Here is a 25,001-nt window from a genome sequence, read left to right as displayed (position 1 = left end):
CCTAAGGTATTTTGTAAAGTGAGAATAAATATATGAGTAGTAATAGGGTAAACAGACGAGGTTAGCAGCAGGTAAATCAATTACAGTCTGGTAACTGCCGTCTCGGTTGACGATGTTAACAAGGAGCGGAGGGGCCAGGTTAGCTGAGGATTCTAACGGTAGAACCTGAACACACTGAACAGTGATTTATTCACTGTGTAACGAGGCCTGAAAAAAACAGACCAAGGCTGCAAGCCTTTTTCCATGAACATGGAATTACTCCTATAGGAATAACAAGGGTCTTTTTTTTCTGTCTTTCTCCTCCTCCAACAACATATAGGTACTAGAGGGCATTTCTCCCCCCTCAATTTAGTAGTTCGGTTCTGCACAGTCTCACTGAGTCCTGCCTGTCTGTCAGCACCTCCATGGTTGCAGGGCATGCACACACAGACACACACACACTTGCGCCTAGACACAGATACTCTGTCAGGAACATGGTGCTGTCCCAGTCTGTTGCGCTCTGGGGTAGGACAGAAGGACCCTATCTGGTATCATTATCTGCATTCCTGCATTCCAGACATATTGATAGTGGTGGAGTATATATGGAGGCAAATAGTTTTAAATGGGACAATATTTGATAAAATATTTATCATTCTTTCACATCGTGAACACATTGCCACAATTCATTAAATCCACCACAGTCACTCAATTGCAAGAGACGTGGTTTTGCATGATAACAATGTCTAAAAGCCGGTTTTGATATCAAAGGAGTATAACAACACAACACAAACACAAAACTCAAATTGCTTCATGACACTGCTTTCTAATAGTAGATGGTAGGTAGGATAGCTTTGAGTACAGATATTTCCATTATAGACTTCTAATTATTTTTGATGATGGTATGGCAAAACATTTTAGCACTAAGCAAAGAGAGAGAGAGAGAGAGAGAGAGAGAGAGAGAGAGAGAGAGAGAGAGACGTTTTTGCCATAGAGTTTCACAAACCACTGATTGCTTCGTTTCCCTCCATTTAAAACATACAAAAAAAAAAAAAAAAAGACAAAAACAAACAATGCAGGAGAGCAAACTGACACCATCCTCCCCCCATTGTAAACATGTGTCCAGATTCAACTTGAGAGTTTCAGCATGTCTGTGTTTTCAAACAAAGTTCCATTTCAAAGTCAATTTAAACGTTGTTATGACACTTAAGACGAGAGTTTGGGGTCACGCAGAGTATATACTTTTTGAACATAAAGGCTGGAGGAAATACTGGTGACACTTCACTTTCTGGCTGTCCCCTAGGACTCTTAGCCAGTCTGAGGAGAGAGTATTCTTTGCTAAAGAGAAAATTCCTATTGGATACCTCATGTCTATGGTCTCCCTCTCTACCAGACAGCCAGAGTTCCAAGTCTGGAGATAGACCATTTCACTGAGGCAGAAACAAACAAGCAAAGCCAGAAGGATCTACACGCCTGACTTCACCGCAGCCTGCATCTGCTTCATATAGACTCTGTTACCTTGTGCTAAAGATTGATTTTGGACTAAATGCAATCATCTCGTACCAGTGCGCAGCGCACACATTTAGATGTTCTGCAAGTAATTATCGTATGTGATTATCTCACAGTTTCCCCAAAATGATGTCTCAGTACAAACACTTGATAAGCCACAATTACTCCTCTCATGAAAACTCACTTCGCTGCAACCCATGCCCTGAAGCTCAGACCCCGATCATTGACATGTGCTAACACTTTGCAGTGTTATGTAAAAGACCAAATTTCCTAACTGACTCACAATGTAGGGGGGCCAAATGTTCATGTTCTCTGCTGCATTTGTGCAGTCATGGGGGTTAAACATGCGAGCATCCTATGGGGGGTGGGGGTGGGGTGGGGTTTATAAGAGCAGCTGAGTAATCTCCTCTGTGAAGACTCTCTTCTGTGCTCCTTCTGGGATCTCAGACTGTTCCACATACATAAATCTCTCCCGATGTCCTGCGGGATGGGGAAGGAATCCATCACTCGGCCCATGGTAAGAGGGGATACATCGTAGACAGACAATAGGGTACAAAAGGAGAGTCACCCGTATGCATGAAAGGGACAAGCTCACAGGCGTCACATAAATCAAAACACCACAGACAGCTCGAGTTAAAGTTTACACTCAGAGGGAATGATTCATTCAAAAGTAAGACCTGCGACTCAGAAATTCAGATAAAGGATTCTCCACAGTCAGCATATTTGAGGTGAAGCTCTGGTTTCTGTAGAGCTAGCGTCCTAGTTTCAAACTGAGACGTGCAGCTGAGTCCATTGCAGAGATGCCACCACCAACAGATAACTACATTTAGCTAAAGGCTCCCATTACATTGGCAAGCCTCATCAGATGAAAATATATCCTTTAAAAGTGGTTCAAGGACTAAGCTGACACCCTAATAAATTATTGTTTCAGTGTCTCAACGGGAAAATGACACCCAAATTCAAAAACCTGGCAAAACAAACAAACAAAAAAACCACTCGATCTTTGTCAATCTAGTGTGACACATGTAGCTTGCTTGCAATCTACTCATTCTCCTGCTCACGCTTAAGATAAAATTGGCTCGCTCTGTAATGATACAAGTGTTTGTAAACAAGCATGTCTTTCTCCAATGAAGTTGTCTGGGCCTGATCATTCATCAGCCCAATCGAACACACAGATGCCAGGCAAAAGCCAAACTCTGCCTGTAGAACCCAACACTATGCCAGATGTGGACTGCTATATTGCATGGGAGATTCAGACTAACTCTGCATGACATTGGTATTTAAGAATTGTGTTGATAGATTGCATATGTGGAGTGCTCTAAGCTGTCTTACAGCAAAGACAGAACACATTCCAGAATTAGGCACACATTAAGCGGCACCATCATTTTCCTCAGGTGGCCTGCTTATTCTTGCAGAGCAGAACAAAGGCAGGTGTTAATTGTTATGACTCATAGTGCTGAGTTGGTATGACACATATGGACTTCACTTTACTGGGCAGGGAGACCATGCAATCAAGGTATTTTCAGCACCAGAGCTTCAGGAGGATAAGGATAGGAAAACATAGCTGTCCATATTGAAAGTGCTTCCACATACCAGTTTTGAGAGCCCTAATATTTGGGTCTTCAGTAATTTCAGGTTACTCCTGGGTTACAGAGTATTGCAAAAGGCACAAATCTATAGTCAGAATCACACAATAGAGTCACTATGCATAAGACAATATTCCAGAATAATATTCTTTCATCCAAATAACCTGGGTTGAGCACAGCTGTAGCTGTGCATTGCTCTTAATGTTTTAAGAAAAGGCACGTCCAGGAGATCATGGTTGTACGGTAATGCAAAAATATGCATTTAAATACATTAAACAGGTCATACTGCCTGTGCCTGACTGCACATTTTAAGAAGTTTATTTACTCTGTGCTACTTTACCATCAAAGTGCAATTCTTAAATGAACTGCACTTTTGTCTGAGAGCAGATGGAGGAAAATTTGAATGGCAAACAAAATATCTCAGTAATCTAAGTAATGAGGAAGTGATCGTGAATATTACATACAGAAATGAAAGGTTCAGTGAATGAAAACATCCCATTGTATTATACAGATATTGACCGCTACGTACGATAGCTGTAACTGTAATGTTACAGCTGAGTCTTCATTCAGTCCCCATTCTCATATGCTCTTAGGCATGCAGCTTCATATACCATCACATTGCTCTGAAAACTTCTTTTAACAGCATTCTTCCTTACACTGAAAGCATATCCTCAGCGTTGACTGTTGCATGTGCAAAAAAAATCATTCCCCAGTTTCAACTCTGCTCCCCTTGAAAGCTGGCACAAAAACACGTGGTGTCTCTCACCACGTCCATACTCTGAAGGCAGGGTTCAGTTGGGAGAACAAACTTATACTGGGTCATTTGAGGCTCCGTACTAGCGCTAGGGTGTCCTCTTTATCCAAAAGAAATGGCTGATTTCCAAGGATAATGCGACGAGGGGCTATTAGCTGTTAGCCTTCTGCCTCTGGGCCCCATTCGTCTGGATCTCCTCCAGGTTCTTAATCGGGGGAAGTGGAGTCGCCTGCCAGAGCATCCCACTCGGGGATCACATTACTATAATGGCCCATGATAGGCCAGCGGATATCACAATTACTGTATTACAATTATGGAGGTCAGTCTGGGGAGATAGGAGGATAGGAGGTGAAAGGCCTTAATGAGCTAATGATTAAAGACTTGCGCTGGGATAGGAAGACCGAAAGGAAATGCATTTACTATCAGACGTAACCAGTAAAAGCCCACTATAAAACAATTTGGTTTTTTGTACTACTGAAAACATATGAATAAACAGTGATAAGATTGATTAACTTATTCATTTTCTTCTTAATTATGAACCAGCGTGATCCAGAGAATGAACGTAGGGCAGAAATGGAATGTTTTAATAACCACGCCAGTAGCTTCTCTTCCCTGTATTTTTATGACTCTGACTGTACATTTGGTCTGTTTCCACTTCGGATGTAAAAATAAATGCTTTTCCTGTACATCTCCCCTGTGGACCACACTGGGCTCATTAGGATGGTCCACAAGCTTGTGCATGGCTTGGCAGAACAAGAGAGATCCGGTACTTTTTTTTTTTTTTTAACCACTGCTCATCTGGAAAACAACAGAGAGAGGGAGAGAGAGAGAGAAAAGCAGAGGAGGATGAATAAAGAATTCACAGCTTGGTGCCAAGGTGGGTGGCAGGACCTACCCAAAATTCAAATCGGCAGAGACTGGTACAGTCATTGAAGGGATTAGTAATACTTAAGTAAGAACATGATTCTCACTCTTTCTTTCTTTCTTTCTTTCTTTCTTTCTTTCTGTCGTGGTATGGGTTATTATGTGCCCTATGCAAGGCATATGCACTATTCACTAACACTGGACCAAAAACTATCCTGGGTGAAAGACTTCATATCACTTGGACAGCTGCAGGATGTGATATTGGATCTAACCGGGTAGCCTCTCATCAAGATTTTACATTTGCGCGAGTTTAACAGCATAAGGCATAGTTCAGAAAATGCTCTCTAACCTTATTTGGTTCTTAACTACTTAGAATTCTGGGCATTCTTAGGTGTTTTGACATCAGCCAATCTAATATATATCTCTGAGTATAAGTGAGAGGAACTGTCAGAACTGAGAACAAATGCTCAAAAGATTCTCTGTGGAAAGTCAGGCATCAGCCAGGGGACTTGACCTTTCATACAAGCTAAACAGTCAAGTCATCAGTAATGTCATTTAGAATGACTGATAACTCACAGCACTGTCTTTGGCCTTTACCAGTGCCCTTGGCAAAAGCACAGACAGCATTAGGTGAGGCCTGTTGTGTGTATCCTGGAAACACTAAAGACTCTCAGACAAGCCTGAAACTGTCTCTGAAAGAACTCGAAACGATTCCTAAATGCACATCAAAACTCAGTCATATTCCAGGTTTTCAGTATCCTTGAACATACCTGATTTTTAATGTGTTTCATTTGAACAACACGTCATCAGACCATGACTAATAAACTTTGCAGACAAGAACTAGCTTTGAAGAGGGAGGAATCAGTTGGACATGGTTATCGACAGTGATTGACAGTAAATGACATGTGCCCTTATGACAATTTGTCTCAACTACCAAGGGCCTTGAAAGAGAGAGATGGGGGACAGGGGGTGGGATGAGACAAGATGTGAGTTTGTCTGACCAACTCAAAACAAATGCCAGACCTAAACTTTCCCTCGGAGCAAAGTGCAGAGGTCTCTCTGGGATAAAGACATGGAGACTGTATCTCTCCAAACTCCTCCTTTCTTTCTCTCTCTTTAAGAACACTGTGATTCTTGGATCTTAGAACTGCTGTCCATAAGAACCATTCATTTCTTCTGTAAGTCACTCTTTCCTGTAGCAACAATAAACCTCTTGAGTTTCACATACAAGCCCATTTTAATACTCCCCCTTCAAAAAATCTCCTAATTTCCTTTGAAAAGAATAATATTTAAGCATGACAGCGCAACCCCAGGAAAGCGAAACCTAAAACCTTTGGCCTTTGCCATGACTCAAGCATTTATCACTATTTCAACAATTTCCCCTTTGTTGATAAACGCGTTTCCCTCAAAACCTGCCAAAACTAGATTCTACAGATCAGCGAAATGTGGAGTTATGGTTCTTTGGATGAAAGAAGTATAGTGAACCAGTCAACACTTGCCCAAGTCAAAGAAGAAACGTGTTAGGGTATTGGTCTAAGGACAACAGAGGACAGAGAAAGGGGAAATTCCTCCTGGTCAGATCTTCTTTGGTTCACTATACTCATGAATAGAACTAATCACAGGTTTTTTAGCTGAGGGCAGACAAACACATCTAAACAAGGTGTGCACGTCCATTAGCTGTCAGCTGTCTGTTTTGTTTGGAGCTCATACAAAACCAGAAAGTGTAATGAATTATTCCATTGTCACCTCGAGAGATGAGACTGATTACACGTGGGTGGCCAATTGGCATTCAACAGCTTCTGCTGGTGTTTGACGGAAACTGCTGGAATATTATCCACATCCTTCAAACTTTCCTCATAAGGGAACAAATGATGGAAAATGACTCTGTTTGAGAAACAAGGACAAAACAAACAGTGGTAGTGTTTTAACAGATGTGTGTGGGGCAGGCAAGGATGCGATGTGTGAAAGACGCATTTTACTGAACACTGGAACAGTCTGACTGAGCTCAATGTCTCCTTCGCTCACACACACACAACTTTCTGCAAAGCACATTGGGCAAACAGAGAACCATGACAGCATCCGCCATCTGGATGAAGACTACCTGCACCGGCCTTGTAAAACACACTGACTAATGTTGTTTCTTTAAAGTTATAGTCCAAAACACTTAATTCCCATGCTATTAAAAATGACCTTTACCAGGAAGTATTTTTAAAGCCTAAACCTATACCAGTGTTGAGGATAAATGTGCTTTTTATGGTGTATTTGGTATAAAATGAGTAAGACTGTTTTTTTCTTCTTCTTCTACTTCTTCTTCTTCTTCTTCTATTTTTTTTTAGATGTTAAGGTAAAAAAAAAAAACAACAAAAAAAAACAATCTTTGACCCAGATCACATACAGGTCTACATCCACTTCAAGGTCAGGCAGGGTTGCAGTCATGAGTGTGAGGGCAGTTATGTGAAGGTCACCTTGAAATGGATCCTTGGCTACCTGTCAATACTGATGTGAAGGTCACCTTGAAATGGATCCTTAGCTACCTATCAGTGCTGAAGTAAAGATCATAAGTGGGGGTGTATGGGGCAACAACCACTGACTCTCAGAGATCCAACTTCCCCTCCAACTTCCAAGCTGAATTTTCAAGTCAACCTCAGCAGACATGATAGCATTCAAGTTTCAACCATACAAATCATTAAGAAATATGGCAGGTCACAGCTTAAAGTACCAGACAGGTTCCAGTGAGTCTGAAGTAACTGATGTGGAGAGAAGAACTCAGCAGGCAGATGGAGTTCAGGCCCTGGGGTCTCAGTGTCAGGCATTCCTGTTTGAAAACCAGATGACGGGGTGCCGTTGATGGTCATAGGGCTGTAACATGGATGTTCTGCATCAGATGAGAAAAACAGCGAACACGTGGACTCCTGAGAGTGGAGAGTGTCCGAACACGGAGACAGAAACACACTGAAGCAGATGGACTGGCAGAGCAATGGAAAGGACAGAACATCAAATGCCTTAGAGAATTTGAAATCCTCACATGGGGATTAGGCTAATGCAATCATTTAATTCCACTCTTAAACGGTCAAGTGATGTGATTTCTATCACCCACTTGGGTACGTTAGAGTAAATTTCTATGTTAAACAGACTATAACAACATGGCTTAAGCGCAATAGCCCTAGGGAACACACACACACACACACACACACACACACACACACACACACACACACACACACACACAAACACACATACAGATCAGTGCAAACTGCTAAAGGGACTCAGAGAGGTAATGGAAACCACTGCAAAGCTGTGATAGGAGAATTAAGTGTAGGTGACTGCATATAAAGAGGTAAATATTTTTGTGTGTTACAAAGGCAGCCATGAGAATTGATGATAGACAAGTAAAGAACATTATTTTGCTGGAATTGGATTGAAAGAAATCTAGTGACTTAGCAAATGTTAAAAGCAAAATGACTGGAATACCAAGGTAATGCCACTTCCATAGAAATGAGCAAATGATCTTTTTGTCGCTTATTTCATGAAGTTTGATTTCATAGCTTGCAAATTAAATGTGACGTATGTTTTCACAACATGGCAATACTGCAGATTCCAAAGTGATTGTATAATTTTAAAAAGTCAGCTTTCATCAGACAACTTTTGTTGATATTCGTCAGCTCTGGCAGGAATCTGCCTGTATTGCACAATTCTATGGCAGTTATAATGTCTAACGAGTTTTGGAATAATATGCAGATAAAGACTTCAAACGTGTGGGGAAAAGCATTTTGACCACATAAAATGTGTTAAAGGATACAGTACACAGAGCTGAGTTAAAGCCGGGATATGGAAATCCAGTACTGGAGGGCCAAGGTCCTGTGTCTTTCTTATCAGCCAATTACATGTGGCCTCTGATTGGCTGAAGAGCACCAACACCTATTTTCCAGGTAAACCTTGCATGTAATTAAGAGGTGAAAATAAAAGGAAGCAGGACTGTGGCCCTCTAAGATTGGATTTCAACATCCAAGTTAAAGTGTTAGTAGCAGGAAAGGTAGCAGGCATCATAGATATTATGATAATTCATAGATCTAAAGCTCTAGACACTTGGAGCATGTGCTGTACTTTGATGAAACACCAGTGTAATATGTCAAGATAAGGAAACCCAGTCATGCCTTTAGTGCTGCTCACATCCCCATTACAAAGCTCTCTGGCCTGCAACTGACCAGGTTTAAAGTACCAGTTAATAACACACATGAGTCAGTTTGAATTAGTGGCTTTGTGCCTATATAAAACACATCAGCCAAACACTGGAAAAACTAGTTGTTAATGAAGAAATTCCCAAAGCATCAAAGCTCGAACAGAGACATCTTTATCGTCCATAGGAGCCATTTAAATGGAAAGACAACACCAGAATTGCACTGACAGAGCCATTTAGAGGCTTGTAAAAATCTTGTGTAAAAATTTTTACAAGGCTCACCCTCGAACTTACGGGCTGTAGCGAAACTGACCTCCAAGGCCAGTGTTCCATGCTTCTCTTCAGAGACTAAATAAAAGCAAGGACATTGATAGACAGGCCGCGTCTACCCAGGAGGTGAATACCTCTGTGTGAGAGCTAGCAGTCTACAGCACCCTGTAGGTATAACACCAGTCAGGAACAACAACATTCAACCTCTTTTACCCCAAGTATAATCAGCGCTCCCCTTTGTAACCCCCATGTTAAAGGCACAATTACCGTGACCCAGACACACTGCTGGAGTAAAATGGGAGGATAAACATGAGGAGTAAACATGACTGAGATATTCTGCTTTAGGCATATTACAGAAATAATTTATGTTTTTGCTTGTCTGGGATTGAGTTTAAAAAAAAAAAAAAAAAAAGGCAAGTCATGTTTGACTCTAATTGAATGATGCCGTAAAGTACTGATGGGTTTGCTTAATTTGTGGGGCCCCACAAGTCATTCCTCTCTCCTGAACTATAGCTATCAATCAGCCCAAAAAAAAAACAAAACAAAAAAAACAAAACATACATAAATAAATGAATTAAACTCACATAGGACCTTCACTAGAGCTTTCACCGACCTTGTGCTTAGGTAATGACCAGACATGCAACATTAGCAAATGTCAATTGATTTCAAACACTTTGGATAATGTATTAGAAAGTGAAGAGAAAGCTGGTTGACACTGTGTTTATATTCAGACATGTTTTCATGTCATTGCCTTGTGAATCCGGCTTAATGAAAAGGTACAGGGAGTTCTAATTTGAGATTTTTGGCAGGTCCTATCACCTGACTTGGCAAACAACACACACACCTACACGAACACCCTATATACTTACAAACACACACACCACACATACACGACACACACACCACACTTGACAGTTCTTCAGCCTCTAGCCTTCCAGTCTATGTTGCTTCTCTAGGTACTCTTCAAAGATTCATAGCCTGACGCCAGGAATGAATGGTCTGAGATCAGATTTAGATTTTTTTTTTCATCCAACATCTTAACACTTCGTTCAATCACCAAACGCCACTTTGTTTTCTCTTCATATCCCATGTTATGTAGCATTTTTAAAGGCACCCTCAGCCAGTGAGATCAAACTAAGAAAACCTTTTCAAACAATCCACTCCATCACATTGGAAACAGTATCCACAGACAAAACATCAAAACCAGTCTTTCAAAAGTGAGACAAGGCAGTACCAGCCCCCTAGGGACAACGTGACTTCCACAGCTCAGATGCCTGTACAAGCATGGCCTTGCCTCCGTGGCCCTAGGCTCAGACTTATTCAAAGTGTTGGAAGTTGGGGTGGGAGGGGTGGGGGGGGGGGTGCATGTCTGGAGTGGTGGGAGGCCAAACAGCAGTCAAAGTGCCCTCTTACCACAACATGTCTAAGCTCTTTAACAAGGCTCAGGAGGGCAGCATTGCCAAACTCACTCCCATATGGGAGGCAGCAGAGAGCGTGACACATTGATCTAACCAGAGGTTTTCAACCAAATCAATCAAAGCAAAGTAAATAGCAGCTTTAGATGTTTAACGTGTCCTGACGGAGTCTCCGACTGGAGGAATTTCAAACACTGCTCATGGTTCTTGAGCGGGAGCCAAACGGCATAAGAAAATAAAAAGAAAGGGAAAATAGAAAACAAATTCAGAGATATTCCCTCTGGTGATCTTTTGTCAGCTCACCAGTACCAGCCGACTTGGCTGCTGAGGATTACTGAGACAACGTTACCCAACAGAGATCCCTCCATTAATCAGGAACAGTCACTGATGTGATGACAGGAATCCAACACACAGGACATGAAACAGTGAATCCATAAGCATCACAGAACTTTCACCAGAAACCAAATTTTCTCTTTGTTACTTATGTAACTGGATACAATGGTACAGTCAACTTCATCATTTTTTAATGGTTGCTGAAAAAGCCATTTTAATCAAATTCACATGCAGACACCACAACACAGAATATTTAACACTTTTGTCTAATTCACTGAAACAGACATTCTATAAAAGTTTTCAAACATTTCAGATGTTGACAATGACAAGGAATTGCTCAGGTGTCCAATGTCTGAACCTCTAAAACAGCAAGATTTAAGAGCAGACAGTAGAAAGGAGCATGCAAACTGCTACCATGATGGTAATCTGTGGTATGCTAGCCCACCTACAGCTCTGTCCAAATAATATACTTACAGGTCTATAAACAAGAATGTGAGTGGCATGTTTGACCCAAATATACTAATGGGGGCGGCTCTGTTTATTTTCCCTGTTTGGTTTATAGTGATGATGTCATGCACGGGCCACTAATGGGGCAGTAAGGGGGTACACCGGTCAATGGTCCAGAGCACGCGGCAGAAGAAACAGGTTGCCCTGTGAGCCAAATCAGTCCATACGTTTGTGTCTAACTGCCACAAAATAACATTACATCATCTGGCATATATTTTGCAGAATTCGAGCAGTAACATGGGATCATTACTCCTGTCACAGCCACTCTTTTCAAAATGAGCCCACTCACTTCCGCCCCCCTGTTTTTATGATGAATTACAATTTCATGATGGTTTTAAGGTTCCCCTGAAGGCAGAGCAGTTCCAAGAGGAGGCAGTGGGTGCTATTCAATCCAAATCTACTGCAGACTTGCCCCTCTCCACTTGCCAGTATAAAAATCACTATTTCTAACTCGCACAAAGTGTTTTTCTTGGACAACTGGGCCACGCATATTGCCTGTAATTGAAAATACGGTTTAGCTTTCACTGAATCTATTCACAACTGAGAACAGCACCGCAGGAGTTCAGTTTATGAAATTGAGACACGTACAGACAGAGCAAGACAGCAAGCAAGTGAGACAGAGAGAGAGAGAGAGAGAGAGAGAGAGAGAGAGACAGACAGAGTTAGTTAGCAGCACACCTGAAATGAATAAAGGACTGAATGGAAAAGGGAATGAAAGAAGGATGTACACAGGAGGGGAAATTTTCTGTCGCTTGATTTTCTTCATGTCTTTGTTACCACATTCCTACCATGGTTGCCACCACACTGTTTTGAACAACAGTCAGTGCTGGAGACAAAGTGGATCTCATTATGTCATTATAGACAGCTGCGTGGTGTTTACAAGCGGCACACACACACACCAACTAGTGCATGACATACACCAGGCCAGTGGTCACAATTGCTAAGACTGGCCTATAGCCAAGGTATATATGGATATAATATAAACCACTTATTGTTAATATTCTTTCCCTCATTACAGACAAAACTCAGTCTCTACGTCTTAATAGGCCAAACCCTAAAAATACAAAACAAACCAGAACTTAGCAGATGTTCTAACATAAAGATGCCATATTCATCTTTAGTTTTGATCAACGTCTATGCGCGTTTCTGCTTTGAAACAAAAGTAAATAAGAAAAAAAACCAATAACTAAATCTTAAGTGTACAGCCAATGACATATTTTTCTCATTCAGCACTTCATGGACCTCTGGCTAATGCAACCCATAGCTTTGGTACAGAGTAAATAAATGCATGATTTACATCCATTTGATCCATTGTTTCTGCTCTCTCAACAAAGGGTTAACCCTGAGCTAACCTCTTCTAAAGGTCTCTCTGGCTTATGAGTGCGTGCCTGCAGTCTGGTGTGCTATATCCCGGGTCTGACAGTGTAGAGTAATTGGGTCCAGACTTACAGCCTATATTAGAGCAATATCACATATCACTGGATACAGCCATAACGCAAAGGACTAGAGGATTATATAGATGATAAGATCGTGCATTTGACCAGAGCACCACAGGGCCCCACACACACATACAGAGCCAAAACTTTGATCTGTCCCCCAAAGGATGACAAAGACGGACTGACACAACAGGCTACTTTTGAATCAATACGTAACGCGACATATTCAATGTTCATTCAAAGTGAAGATAACACCAGAGACCCACTGAACAGGATAATGCTTCAATGATTTCATGGCACGAATAATCTTCAGTGATGGAAATTCAGCTTTGGAAAACGTGTCATCCAGTAATGAGGGAAAAATGAGAAAGATGTTTGAAGATCAAGGCACGCTGGGTGACGGTGTGTGACCAGGAGCGGAGGCGGTTTCTAAAAATCCTCATAGTGTTAACAGTTTCTGTAGTTGGCTGTCAAAGGGGTAAGGGCCTGCAAACGGCAATGATGTAATTGGATTCAATAGTGTGTAACTAAACTTTGGATAGAAAATTACAGAAGTGTCAATTCCATTAGAACCAGCTCTATTACAGTATAAGTAAGTCTCAACTCCATTTGAAGCCTGACTTCACAAATTGGAAAACTCACTAGAGACTGTCCTCTTCAGACCCTCAGGTTTTGTTTGGTAAGATCAATACATCACTCTTCTTAACTATAACTTTTAAAAGTTAAATTTTGCACACATATTATTCCTATTAGTGAACATATGTTTCTATTTTAGATTAATCGCAATCACAATAGCACATTCATTTATTAACAAAACAAAAAAAAAAGAGAAATACATTTGGCTTCTATTGTTCTGTAATCTCCTACATGTGACACTCATGTGTGTCTTAGAAAGAAAAACGTGAACAACTTAGTTTAGTGGTTTTCCACTAAACTAAAACTCTAAGCATTGTAAATGGACAGAAAAGGATTCGCACACTTTCAAATACTCTGGTCACTCAGCACGGTTAAACATGTTTACCTCAAAACAGCTAAACCTAGCCAAAAACTACACTGCTGTGAATAACAAATGAATTAAGTCATCTTTAAGGGCTATGAAAAGGCGGTGACTGATTCAATGTGCAATTTCAGATGATTTGTGAACGTTTGCAGTGTAAAGTTTGCCACAACCTCAGATCCAATGCCTGCTCTGTTCCAACAGACTGAGCAAGGCTTCCAATCCAAACAGATAATTACTCTCTTCACAACAGTTGATTCAAAGGTCATTACATTGAAGAATGTTATTTGCCAACCATGCTGGCAATGTGTTTCAGTGCCACATTCATATCAAGATTGGAAGAACTTTATTTTTTGTTAGAATAGATAATAAAGAAAAACGACACTCAGTTTCCTCGTTTAGCTCATAAGGATATAATATTCTATATACCACAACATCAAGCCACTGAAACATTTTTTAAGCAAAACTGACATAGTTGTGGGTTTAGCACTATGTGCAGTGTTAAGGGCTGTGTGATAAATTCCTTAAACTCACTCAGCCAAAACCCTCAGCCTGAGTGGGTTAAACTCACATTAGGTCATTGCTCTGAATTGCTGGTATTTCTACTGGTATTTTTATTACATTTGTCAGATATTTTGCTTTGACAAAAATAACAAAACCCTTGGTGAACATGGCCATTTTATTAAAGGGTATAATAGCAATAAAATCTATGCAATCTTGTGTCTACCTTACAAGGTGTGATTATATAGCTACCTGGAGAATTATTATCTTTGCATTACATAATCAGCAGTCTATTCAGTGAAAACCTGAACTGTTTAATAAGAGCTTTCATTCTATGCTATCCACAGAGACTCAGGGGAGTCCACTCCCAACACAGTGAAAACATTCACCACTGAACAAGGGGCTGGATTCAATCAACACACTCTAGGATTTGTAAGATTTTGCTACAAAATCTGACCTCATAACTTCAACTAAAGTCCACTTCCACAAAGGAAAAAAAAACATTCTGGACAATCAAACACATTAAATGGAATACATGTTTGCAGACATTGGGGGTAAAACCATTCAGCACTTAACAGCTTTATGGAGCCAAGATAAATAATGCCTTAAAATTATACATCTATAAAACACATGTGTGTTTGTGTGTGTGCGTGTGCGTGTGTGTGTGTATGTGTATACATACATACATACATACATATACACATACACACAAACACACATGCAGACACACACACAAACACTATTATTTAAATCTTAATTAAAGGCCTAAAAATGACTAACATAATTAGTAAAGACTGAAGTGCAGTGGGTTTTTCTTCTTCTTCTTTGTTTTACCATGGCCGTAATTTCAGCATGGCAAACTAATTATCTTAACAGTGTTAATGATGTAAAGAAACCAGTCAGAGTGTGAGATTTCACCAAGGTGATTAATTTGTCAACCCTGTACCCTCAGGTGCTTTCTACACAAACCTGGGAACAGATCTCAGTGGATTTTCTATGCTGTGTGCATGCAAAGACGTGAAACTGTGAATATGTCCAGAGGTGAATACAAGCATCTTCTTAAAACATAAAGCCCATGTTATGGTGAGAGAAGGCTGTTTGGATGCCCCAGCACTTATCACTGACGTTTTGACACGCTATTTACAAAACAGACGGATTATTTCATCAGCCGAAGCACTGCAGAACTCTGCTGACAGATATATTAGCATAGACCACAGCACATAATGGACAAGACCAAAATATTTAATTAACTACTAAATGTTTAAGTGATACAAAGATCAAATAGCTACATCTACAATCCATGAATGGTCCATAAATTCTAAAACCATGTCCCCTCTTTCTCCTGCCCCTGAGAGGCATACACCACGATAAGGACTAGCAAGATAAAGGAAAATGGCAGAATGTCCATCTAAATTGCGCAGACTCAGGTTTTAGAACAGTCAGTGCTAATAAACGAAAAGAGAGTGGGGAGCTGGGCTATAGTGGTTCCGTTTCTGACAAAGCGAACATGAGCGTATATGAATTTTAGCGTTCAAGATTCAGCCTCCCCTACCCCTTTACTGTTATCAGAGACCCTGAAAGACTTTTCTGATAGTCTGTCTCCCGCGCATTTGACCAAAGCGCAACAATCTCAGAAAACAGCTGTGAAATGAGACATTATTCCAATGAACGCCAAGAACTAATTTAGTCTGAGCTTAATAAAGACAAAGTTAGATGAAAAGGGCCTTGATCTGTGTTTTTATTAGAGGAGTTGCGCTGGCTTTTGAGGAGCACTACTTAATACGTAGGTTTTGCAAGTGAAGCTGGCAGAAATCCTTCTCACATCTGTTTTAAATTCGATTAACATGCGCTGTCCAGACACCTGAACGGGTGAGGTGCGTAAATATCTTGCAAGACGTAATCATTACTTCTTGCTGATCATATGTTTTACATGTCCTAACTGGATCCAGAATTTAAACTTGTACGACTGATACCTGGCACCCTTAACTGACCACAAAGTTGCGTTGTTCAACCGAAAAGGGCAGATAAGGGTGATTGCTTACTTGTTTGCACCTGTTCACTCTAAAATAAAACATTGAACGACAGCGTCTCCATGAGGCAAATTGAAACAAGTTGTAGAAAGGAAAGGGTTCTGCGCTGGGCTCCTATGAATGAAAATTATACGTATTCCAAATTGAAAATGATTTTGTTTCATCTTCTGTTTGTCATTGACTTTATAATTTATTGTTGCGTATTTCCCCGTTATTCGTAAACCAACTAGAAATTCTCAAAATATCCACCCGAATCAATTTTGTAATATTTCCTAAGGACATTGCACACTTACATTTAGCTTACTAAATGTACGTGACGTCCAAGACGCAAATATTTAGAAAATGGTATCACCTTACCTGCTTGTAGCATCCCTGAGCCCGTCTCAGCGACTTCAGTTGGATTAACTGCTAAAGAAACGCTGTCTGTCATATGAGCTAATAGTAAAACTACACACGCTGTATATCTGACTAACATTTTCACTTTGCTTAAAAAAAAATCAAATACAACTAATTTCAGCGGTATTGTGCTAAACCCATGCGTATAGGGATAGATGGATCTCCAGACGCACAGCGCATGACGATTACACACAATCAGTTTTGTTGTCTGTTTTGACACTCAAAATGTACTTCTGTTTGACTGTTCAGATTCACCAAAGAAGAGCTTAGAAACTTCAGCTCACAGTCCCCTTGATTATGTGTAGAACGCTAAGACTGTATGTTAATATTTTTTCCTTCCATGTCCTTGAGCACCAAACTGGTCCCACAACCACTTTGCTCTCCTCGCGCAGTGCGATACCTCAGTGATACCATCAGGAGTACAGTAGCGCGTAGGGATGGTGCGGGGTACTGTGAGGAGGGGAGAGGGGATGGGGAGGAGGGGGGGGGGGGGGGTCCGCCCACGCCCTCGACTCAGACCAATGAATAGCTAATCTCATTCATCCAGTCTAAATTTCCCCCCGATTTCGACCCCTCCTCTCGTCAGACAAAGATAGTATTGGTTACATAAACAGTCTGACAGTAACATTAGGTCTTTATCAGGGGATCAAATATTGTGTATTTAATTAAGATGTTTCTAAATGACCAACATATGGACCTGACCAAGAAGCCCAATGCCTGAATGATCGGAAATAAAATTATAGTTAGGGTAAAAAGCAGATAATCGGGTTTGATTCTTCACTGATAAAAAAATGAGCCAACTAAAGAGTATCCATGTGATAATAGTGAACTGGCATATGAATGTACATTTTGCAACATCTCTGGATGCTGTGCATACAAATTTGTTTTATCCAGGGTCACAAAAACGTGTCTTGTGAATAACATTGAAAGATTTGTAAAGAATTTATGAGAGCAGAATTTCTCTAAGCTGTCTTTGTAGTGCTTAAGGAACTGGAATAAACTGACATTTTTGTTTTGTAGTTCAAGTATAACAATAAAAGTTCCCCCCAAAAAGTTTGAAGTACCATGGCTTGTACAGTCAAACAACAAACACCATTTTAAAAGTTTTATTTTTTTGTGTGTATCTCAATTCACTGATGCTTCTTGATACAAAGTGTAATATTAGAAACTATGAGACTGACAGAGGCAACAGAAGACCACTCGTTCATTGCGCATGGAGACAAATACAAGAGGTACTCTCTCCCCACCTGTGGCACAGATATAACACCTTCATTTTTGTTCAATACTTTTATCACTTCATCCCTGCACTAACCAAAACATTTATCAAAGATCATTTTAAAAATGAACAGCCAGTGAACTCTCTTCATATAAAAAGGTGTATGAAGATATACAATTTCTTACATGCACATATTTCATCGTAACATGCAAACATGACATGTCCAAGGAGATAAGCCACAGTTCTGGACAAGATACGGTAAAAAGAGACAAATAGGTGCAGTGTAAAATTTGGCATTAAGTTAATCAAGAGGGGTTTCGCCTAAACTGGGGGACTGTCACAGAACTAAAGGGTATACAGAACACATTCTCCCCATAAAATGGGAAGATACATGGACACTTATTGGCCAAAGAGGATTACAGTGAAGAAAGCTGTTGCCCTTTCTGTAAAAATACATCTATGTTCACATTTCACAAAAAAAAAAAAAAAATATGTTTAGATGTTTCATTATGTATCAATCAACAGAATGCACAAAATATTGTGTTTTATGTTTTGATGCTATCAAGTTTCAATTTCCCCAAAGCAATTATTAGTACAGCGTTCACATGCATGTAATCGGGGTAGTAAAATATCCCGTTTTGGCATCTTTTGGTCATGGCCATTGCGTCTGAGAGAGCATTTTCAACATATATAATGTGTAACGTTTGAGTTTCACACCTCACTTTGTGTACAAAGTCAAAGAGAGATTTTGGTCACAATCATGCTAAAGCCTGAATGTTAAGAAGGGCTCAGGAGGTAAAGCTACAGTGGATAAGAATCTGGTCTAAAGTGTCATCTTGTTGCATAGCCCTACATCACATCAGGTCAACAGTCAAAACACCCCTGTAGTTGCAAAAAATAACGGGTACCTCCCAGGGCTACGACACACTACGCTACCTCGTCTCACCAAACACGGACGAGAAAATTTTGGAAGCTAACAAACCCACAGAGCACAGAAAGGATTCCCAGAGAGAACTAGTCTTTCTCAACTAAGACAGAATGTATAGATATTTTTTACCACAGTAAGAGAAATACACACATTTTCTTTTTTCAAACTCAGCGGTTACTTAATGAGACTACATTTCCAGCAAAACAATACTATTAATTGCCACCACTCCCCAGTTGCTATTTTGCTGGAGGGGGAACTAAGAGTGTATTTTAAAAAAAATGAAACCCATTCATCTATAAATTCTGTATGTGTTGGAGAAATTTGAAAATGGCACTTGCTTCTGAGATCTCTGTAGCTCAGTCAGACCAACAGTAGTAGAGAAAGTCAGAAGTTCACCATGCACTCTCTGGCTAAGATACACAGACACCATAGGCTGACACATTATAAGACTATCAACAACCAAGTGCAAGACTTCCTGGCACACACTGAACAAAGCTGCTCTGCAGTTTAAACTACTGGCATGATAAAACCAGCATTCTATTCAAATCATCCAGTTTATTTTCTAAATACAAAATCTTCCTTTTTACTCTGAATTTCTTATTTTCATTGACTAAAACACTCTCACATTTCATTCCACATTTCTCATCATTTTGATAAATCCTCTATTTTATGCAATTTCATAACCTCTGTCTTCATATACATGCTATGGTACATATAACATAAAACCATTGTTAATGATATTTATCTCCTGTGTACAGCAACTGTTAGACGCACTCACAGATGCAGATCAATACTGCATCAGAACCATACAGTAATAAATCTCAAAGGTTAGGCACTTGTTATTTTACCATTTCAGTATTCTGTATAAAAGAGTAGACCTTACATGATATCCAGATATACTCATATAATTTACAAGGTACAAAAAGGAACACTGTGAAAAGATATTCAATCTACACTAGAATAATATAAAATGTTTACAATTTGGCCTTTTTATGTTTATTTTATATTCCTTCTAGTTTATTTTAGTGGCAACAGTTTATCTGTGGCCTTCACAAGAAGAGGAGAACAGCACTTAAACAGCAGCACATCTCTAACTAATTCTCTGCTCAATCACCACATATCCAATCAAAACTTGTTTCTCTGCACTGTCCAGCTACAGGGATTTAGGTGGTTAGATCAAGCGTGTGAAAACTCTAAACTATAGCAACTACATCAAATGTAGTTCTCTCTGTTTTGGGGCAGTCTACGTTAGACTCTTGAGAGATGTCTGAAGTGAATGAATCCAGCTGTATTCTGGTCAGTTAAGAGCTACCAACTTCTACAGTGTGTTCACTACAAGCACAAATGAAAACACATCCAATCATTTAAAAAAAAAACACCATGTCAGCATTGTAGTTAACACAAAACTTACATGGTACTCAACTTTGTCATCTAAACAAAAAGGAACAGCGTAAACCCTAGGTGTAAAACACCTTGGGAGATTTCGAGTTTAATTCTTGTTCTTCATATATAAATAAAGATTTTGTATCTGAAATGATAACTATTGGTTCAGTCATGTAAAACTTCTTATCCTCGTCTTCTAATACACTTAGACAGTGAAAGTCATCCTGTATTCTCTTGGAACACACAATGACATTTCACTCTGCACTAACACCAGTCATCTTTTTCGGACTCCTGGTAACTGTCTGTCCCCCTGGCACTGGAGCCTGGCGCTGCACTCAGTCCCAGGGCGAAATGGTATCCGTTTGGCACTCCGCTTCGGCTCTGCTGGGGCAACGTGGAGGACGTCGTCCCTGCCACCGAGTGCGGGGTAGAGCTCACGGTCCGGGGGGAACGCCCCATAACGTGGGAGCTTAAAGCATCCTGGAAATGATCCGATTCCTCCGGCACATGGTCCCGTCCCAGGGGGCCGAGGTTCGGGTCGGAGCCGATCCGAGTAACAGGCACGGGGGACTGGGTGTCACCACCCAAGAGCGCGTCATGCTCTGATAGCCCGCGGCTGAGGCGAGAGAGACTGGGTCCAGTGGAGCGAGCCGTGGTGAACTGTACTGGGGAGGAGTTGGCAGTTTTGTAGGCCACTGCGGGACGAGGGGTCAGCGGGGTCTGTGGGAGCTGCCTTCGCCCACGGCAGGGTGTGCTGGCACCTGAGGTCAGAATGACTGGACTGCCCTTAGCAGAGCCACTGCCCTGCTAAACACAATGGAGCACACAGCACATTGAGAGAGAGACAGACAGACAGACAGACAGACAGAATTCAAATTTAACATTCTCAAAATCCTTAAGAAATCGTTAACGAAACACTTTTTCTTTATTTATTTATTCATTTATTTATATATTACAAATTTTGTGTAACTTTTATCACAACTTCACAAAATCTTACAACAACACGACAAACACTCCGACAGGTCATGCCCTGAGGGACACTGAGAAACGACTCTAAACCTTGTACGCCGGTCCTGTTAAAGTACAGACAGGGGAAGGGGAAAGCGAGAGAACGAGAGAATGAAACAGACTGACAGGGGACAGACATCTGAGAGGTGGTGGCCTCACAGCGCCACTGACCTGTTTGAGTCGAGTGGGATCGTGGAGCTCTGTGGGAGAGGTGGAGCGGCTGGGGCCGGCTGATTTGGTGTGGCAGTGTTCGTGGCTACCGTAACGCTCGCACGAATAGTAACGCTGCTTCCTGTCCACCGCTGATGAAGAGTGGTGCTTCCTCTCGTGAGACCGGCCGCGGTCACGTTCCCGAGCTCGCTCTCTCGATGTTGTCTCCGTTTCTCCTGCCGTGCCTGAAAACACAGAAACACAGACAAAGAACATCATGTTCACGAAGACATGCAAGACTTGCGTTTCACTCTAAACCTGGCCTTGTGAAACAGGATGTTTTTGTTCAAACCTTTTTATTTCAACAAGGACTTGATTAGTTGACAAGTTGAAATCAGATGTGTTCATGGACGGCACGCCAGTAAAGAACACCAGATGTTGAACATTTAGTGGTTGACTAAGCAGGAATTCTGCTGAGCTAAACAAAATATACACTGTTAATTAGGTCCTCGGAACTGCAAATGCAAAACATTCCACTCTACTGTATGCAGTATAGGAACGCACACAGTACAGATTAGATCTACCACTTAGCGCGGATCACACGAATGAAGTGCACCACAATCATATCAGTAATTTTCAATATTAGCAATTTTCAATTCATTCATTTCATTGCACATTTTACATAATGAAGTCAAACAGCACTGTGAAGAGTTATCCGATGTGATCAGGAGTGAGCGAGTCTAGTTTTGTGGAATGCACTGAGCTCCTTTACTCTATCTGACTGCTGCCCTTGCTTGAGGTGCCCATAAATTATGAGCTGGACCCGTCCGTTGGGGCCTTTTATCTAGGCTGTAAAGAGCAGCTGCTGCCCACCGACACTAACACAAAAAACACAGCCAGCCACAGAGCACTCTGATCTCTATCACAGATGACCCCAACAGTGTCGAACACTTACCACGTCACACCTAGTCGAAACACAACCTCTGTGTGTGTGTGTGTGTGTATGTGTGTGTAAGAGGCATAAATATTGAAATGAGACATAATGTACTATTAGTAAAATCATATGTGTCTTATAATGTTGCGCCCATTCCATTACGACATGTACCACTTACAGAATGAGTCATATTGCCATAAAGCAACAATGACATTCTTTTGACATGGAGTCTGTCAAGGAAAATGTCACTGGTGACAGCAAACTCTGTTCAGATTAGATGAATACATTGTGTGTGTGTGTGTGTGTGTGTGTGTGTGCGCGTGTGCGCACGTATCACTCAACTCTCAAGGCCCAAGCGACCAATCAGCCAGAGCGACTAAGAGGGAAGGAGAGAGAGAGGGCGAGAGAGCTGTTATTAAAAGAGCTTAGCCACCATTTCAGTCTGATCACTCTTTCCAAGCAAAGAGCAAAGAGGGCAAGGCACAAAAATCAAAAAATCAAATCCCTACACAAGCAGATTTTCCTAAGGGGCTTGCTGAGAAGCTTTCATAGTCAAAGGGAGAGTTTGACAAAGTAAATCCAAAGCAAACCTCTTTGGGGACTCTCTCCCTCTCCATAACCCGATAATAGTAATCCGACAAAGAATTTCCATCTCTCTGCTCTGCAAGAAAAGGGCTGGATATTTGTACAATGCACTGGTCTTTTTCTTTCCCACTCGTTTTCAAAATGCATGTTGAGATGAACATGGCTACGGTTCAAATTACCTACTTTAAATGAATAAACTATTTTGCTTATTCTAAGTGAATTATCTTCATTGTTTCTTTGTTTATGTTTTGTAAATGCATTTCTCATCTGTGTGCTTATACAGTTTCTATTCAGTGCTGAGTGGGACCAGAGTGAATTACGGTCATTAACCTGGACAAAGCACACACACTGGCCCACCCAGTTTTAATATTCAGAAGCACACATGGTAAACTCTCGCTTCATAAACAACACATGCATACGATATGTTTTAGACCACTCCATGTCAAATGAATGAAAGATCAAAGAAATGTTGAAAAGTACACTCTGGCCCTCTTATGCATTTGCCAATGATTTCTTGTAATTCAGTGCTGAAAAGTGTCTCGTAAGTACTCCCAGGAGAGTTAAAAACAGGATCTACTCACTACACTACCGTCAAAACCGAAAAGAGTACCTGAAATGAGTATTCAAAGAAGAACAAATGACCTCATACAATCTTCATTTGAGAAAAACAAACAGAATCAATCTGACTCTCCTCATAGCGACCGTAGGAGGTCTGACAGACAGCTATGTGCAGGTATTCACTGGACACGGGAATGTGAGCTCCAGCGTAGCTTTTCCCTCTCCTGCTCTGAGAGGCCCACTGATCTGCACGTCTCTCTCCTTGCTCTAATGCACCTGCTTCAGCTACTAAAGGCTCAGAGGACTAGATAATGAGTTGAACGAGGTGAGTCAGAGAAGGGAGAGTTTTAAACTGAGAGAAGCTGGGCTCGGGGGACAAGGCTGGGAAACACTGATCTACCGGCACGGTGAGCCTACTTAACTTACAGCAGTGTCTGTGTGTTCGTCACTGCACTGAGGGTGAGAATGAAGATTAATCAGTTCTGTATTTGTGTGTGTGTGTCTGTGTGTGCACTTGTTTTTGCTTAGGAGGATATTTTACTGAAAGCATAATATTCCACAGCCACAGGGGATGTCTTGTCAAACCAGGATCAAAAACGTAGTCCTAATTAGTCAAAAGAAATTGCATAGGTGTATAAAAGATATTGTTGTTAGTGGTAAAAGTAAAAATATGAAAGTGTTTTTTTTTGTTTAGGTTATGGTTAGGTCACGAACTAGGTTGTTAGTTCTTTACTTTTATTACAATGGAAGTCAACAGAGGATCCCCAAATTCAAGTTGTGCGTGTGTGTGTGCGTGTGTGTGTCTGTGTGTGTGTGTATGTGTGTGTGTGTGTATGTGCGTGTGTGTGTGTGTGTGTGTGTAAATGTATATTTCCTCCTACCCTCAGTATCTTCCTGCTGCTCACTGATGGCCCTGTCCAGTGATTTGTGCTTTTTGTCTCTGCGGCGGTGACAGCGGTGGTGATGGTGATGGTGGTGAACTCTGTCCTGGACGGGGGGCTGGCTGCCGGCCTGCGTGTCTTGTTGGTCAGGTGGCGGCACCCGCTCCAATGCATACTCCCTCAGATTGATCTCTGGCCTCCTCTGAGGGGTCAACGAGGACGCAGACCTCCGTATTGGGCTAATATCAGCGATGGGCTGAATGGCGAACGAGAAGGAGGGGAGAATTAGGGAATGAGCTGGATGAAGGAGAAGAAGAAGCACTGCACTGCACTCTTTATCCAGTTAGAACCACTGAGATCCAACACAATGAAGCAGGACCGGCTGTACAGCACACGCGTCGAACTGGGCTTCGGGGCTACGTCTGCATCACCTCTCTGGCTGAGCTACACCGCAGCGGGGCGTTTTTTTTGAAGGGCCGACAAAGACAGAACGAAGGGAGGAACACTGTCGCAAGCCAGTGAAAACACTGCTTTTTCCACTTGACATCACTCACAGATATGAAGCAGGAGTAGTTGCTGTAAGAACAATCTAACAGCAATCAGTAGT

The 25,001-nt window shown here is 41.2% G+C and overlaps 2 protein-coding genes across 2 annotated transcripts in view; both read right to left on the bottom strand.

Moving 5' to 3' along the window:
• Positions 1 to 9,199, bottom strand: part of LOC115807100 (collagen alpha-1(I) chain) — a 53,214-nt gene extending 44,015 nt beyond the window's left edge. Inside the window, exons 1-2 of the mRNA XM_030767961.1 lie at positions 9,149 to 9,199; positions 7,409 to 7,601 (exon numbers count right to left, since the gene is read on the bottom strand). Of these exons, the coding sequence (XP_030623821.1) occupies positions 7,409 to 7,601; positions 9,149 to 9,199 (244 nt within the window). The remainder of the gene's footprint in view (positions 1 to 7,408; positions 7,602 to 9,148) is intronic.
• An 11,343-nt stretch (positions 9,200 to 20,542) lies between these two features.
• Positions 20,543 to 25,001, bottom strand: part of cacna1bb (calcium channel, voltage-dependent, N type, alpha 1B subunit, b) — a 103,389-nt gene continuing 98,930 nt past the window's right edge. Inside the window, exons 48-50 of the mRNA XM_030769155.1 lie at positions 24,395 to 24,650; positions 21,458 to 21,681; positions 20,543 to 21,085 (exon numbers count right to left, since the gene is read on the bottom strand). Coding sequence (XP_030625015.1) covers positions 20,543 to 21,085; positions 21,458 to 21,681; positions 24,395 to 24,650 — 1,023 coding nt within the window. The remainder of the gene's footprint in view (positions 21,086 to 21,457; positions 21,682 to 24,394; positions 24,651 to 25,001) is intronic.

This window comes from Chanos chanos, chromosome 3 (assembly GCF_902362185.1).
Source record: "Chanos chanos chromosome 3, fChaCha1.1, whole genome shotgun sequence".
In the NCBI taxonomy this organism is placed as follows: Eukaryota; Metazoa; Chordata; class Actinopteri; order Gonorynchiformes; family Chanidae; genus Chanos; species Chanos chanos.
This window is presented reverse-complemented; position numbering and strand designations above follow the sequence as displayed.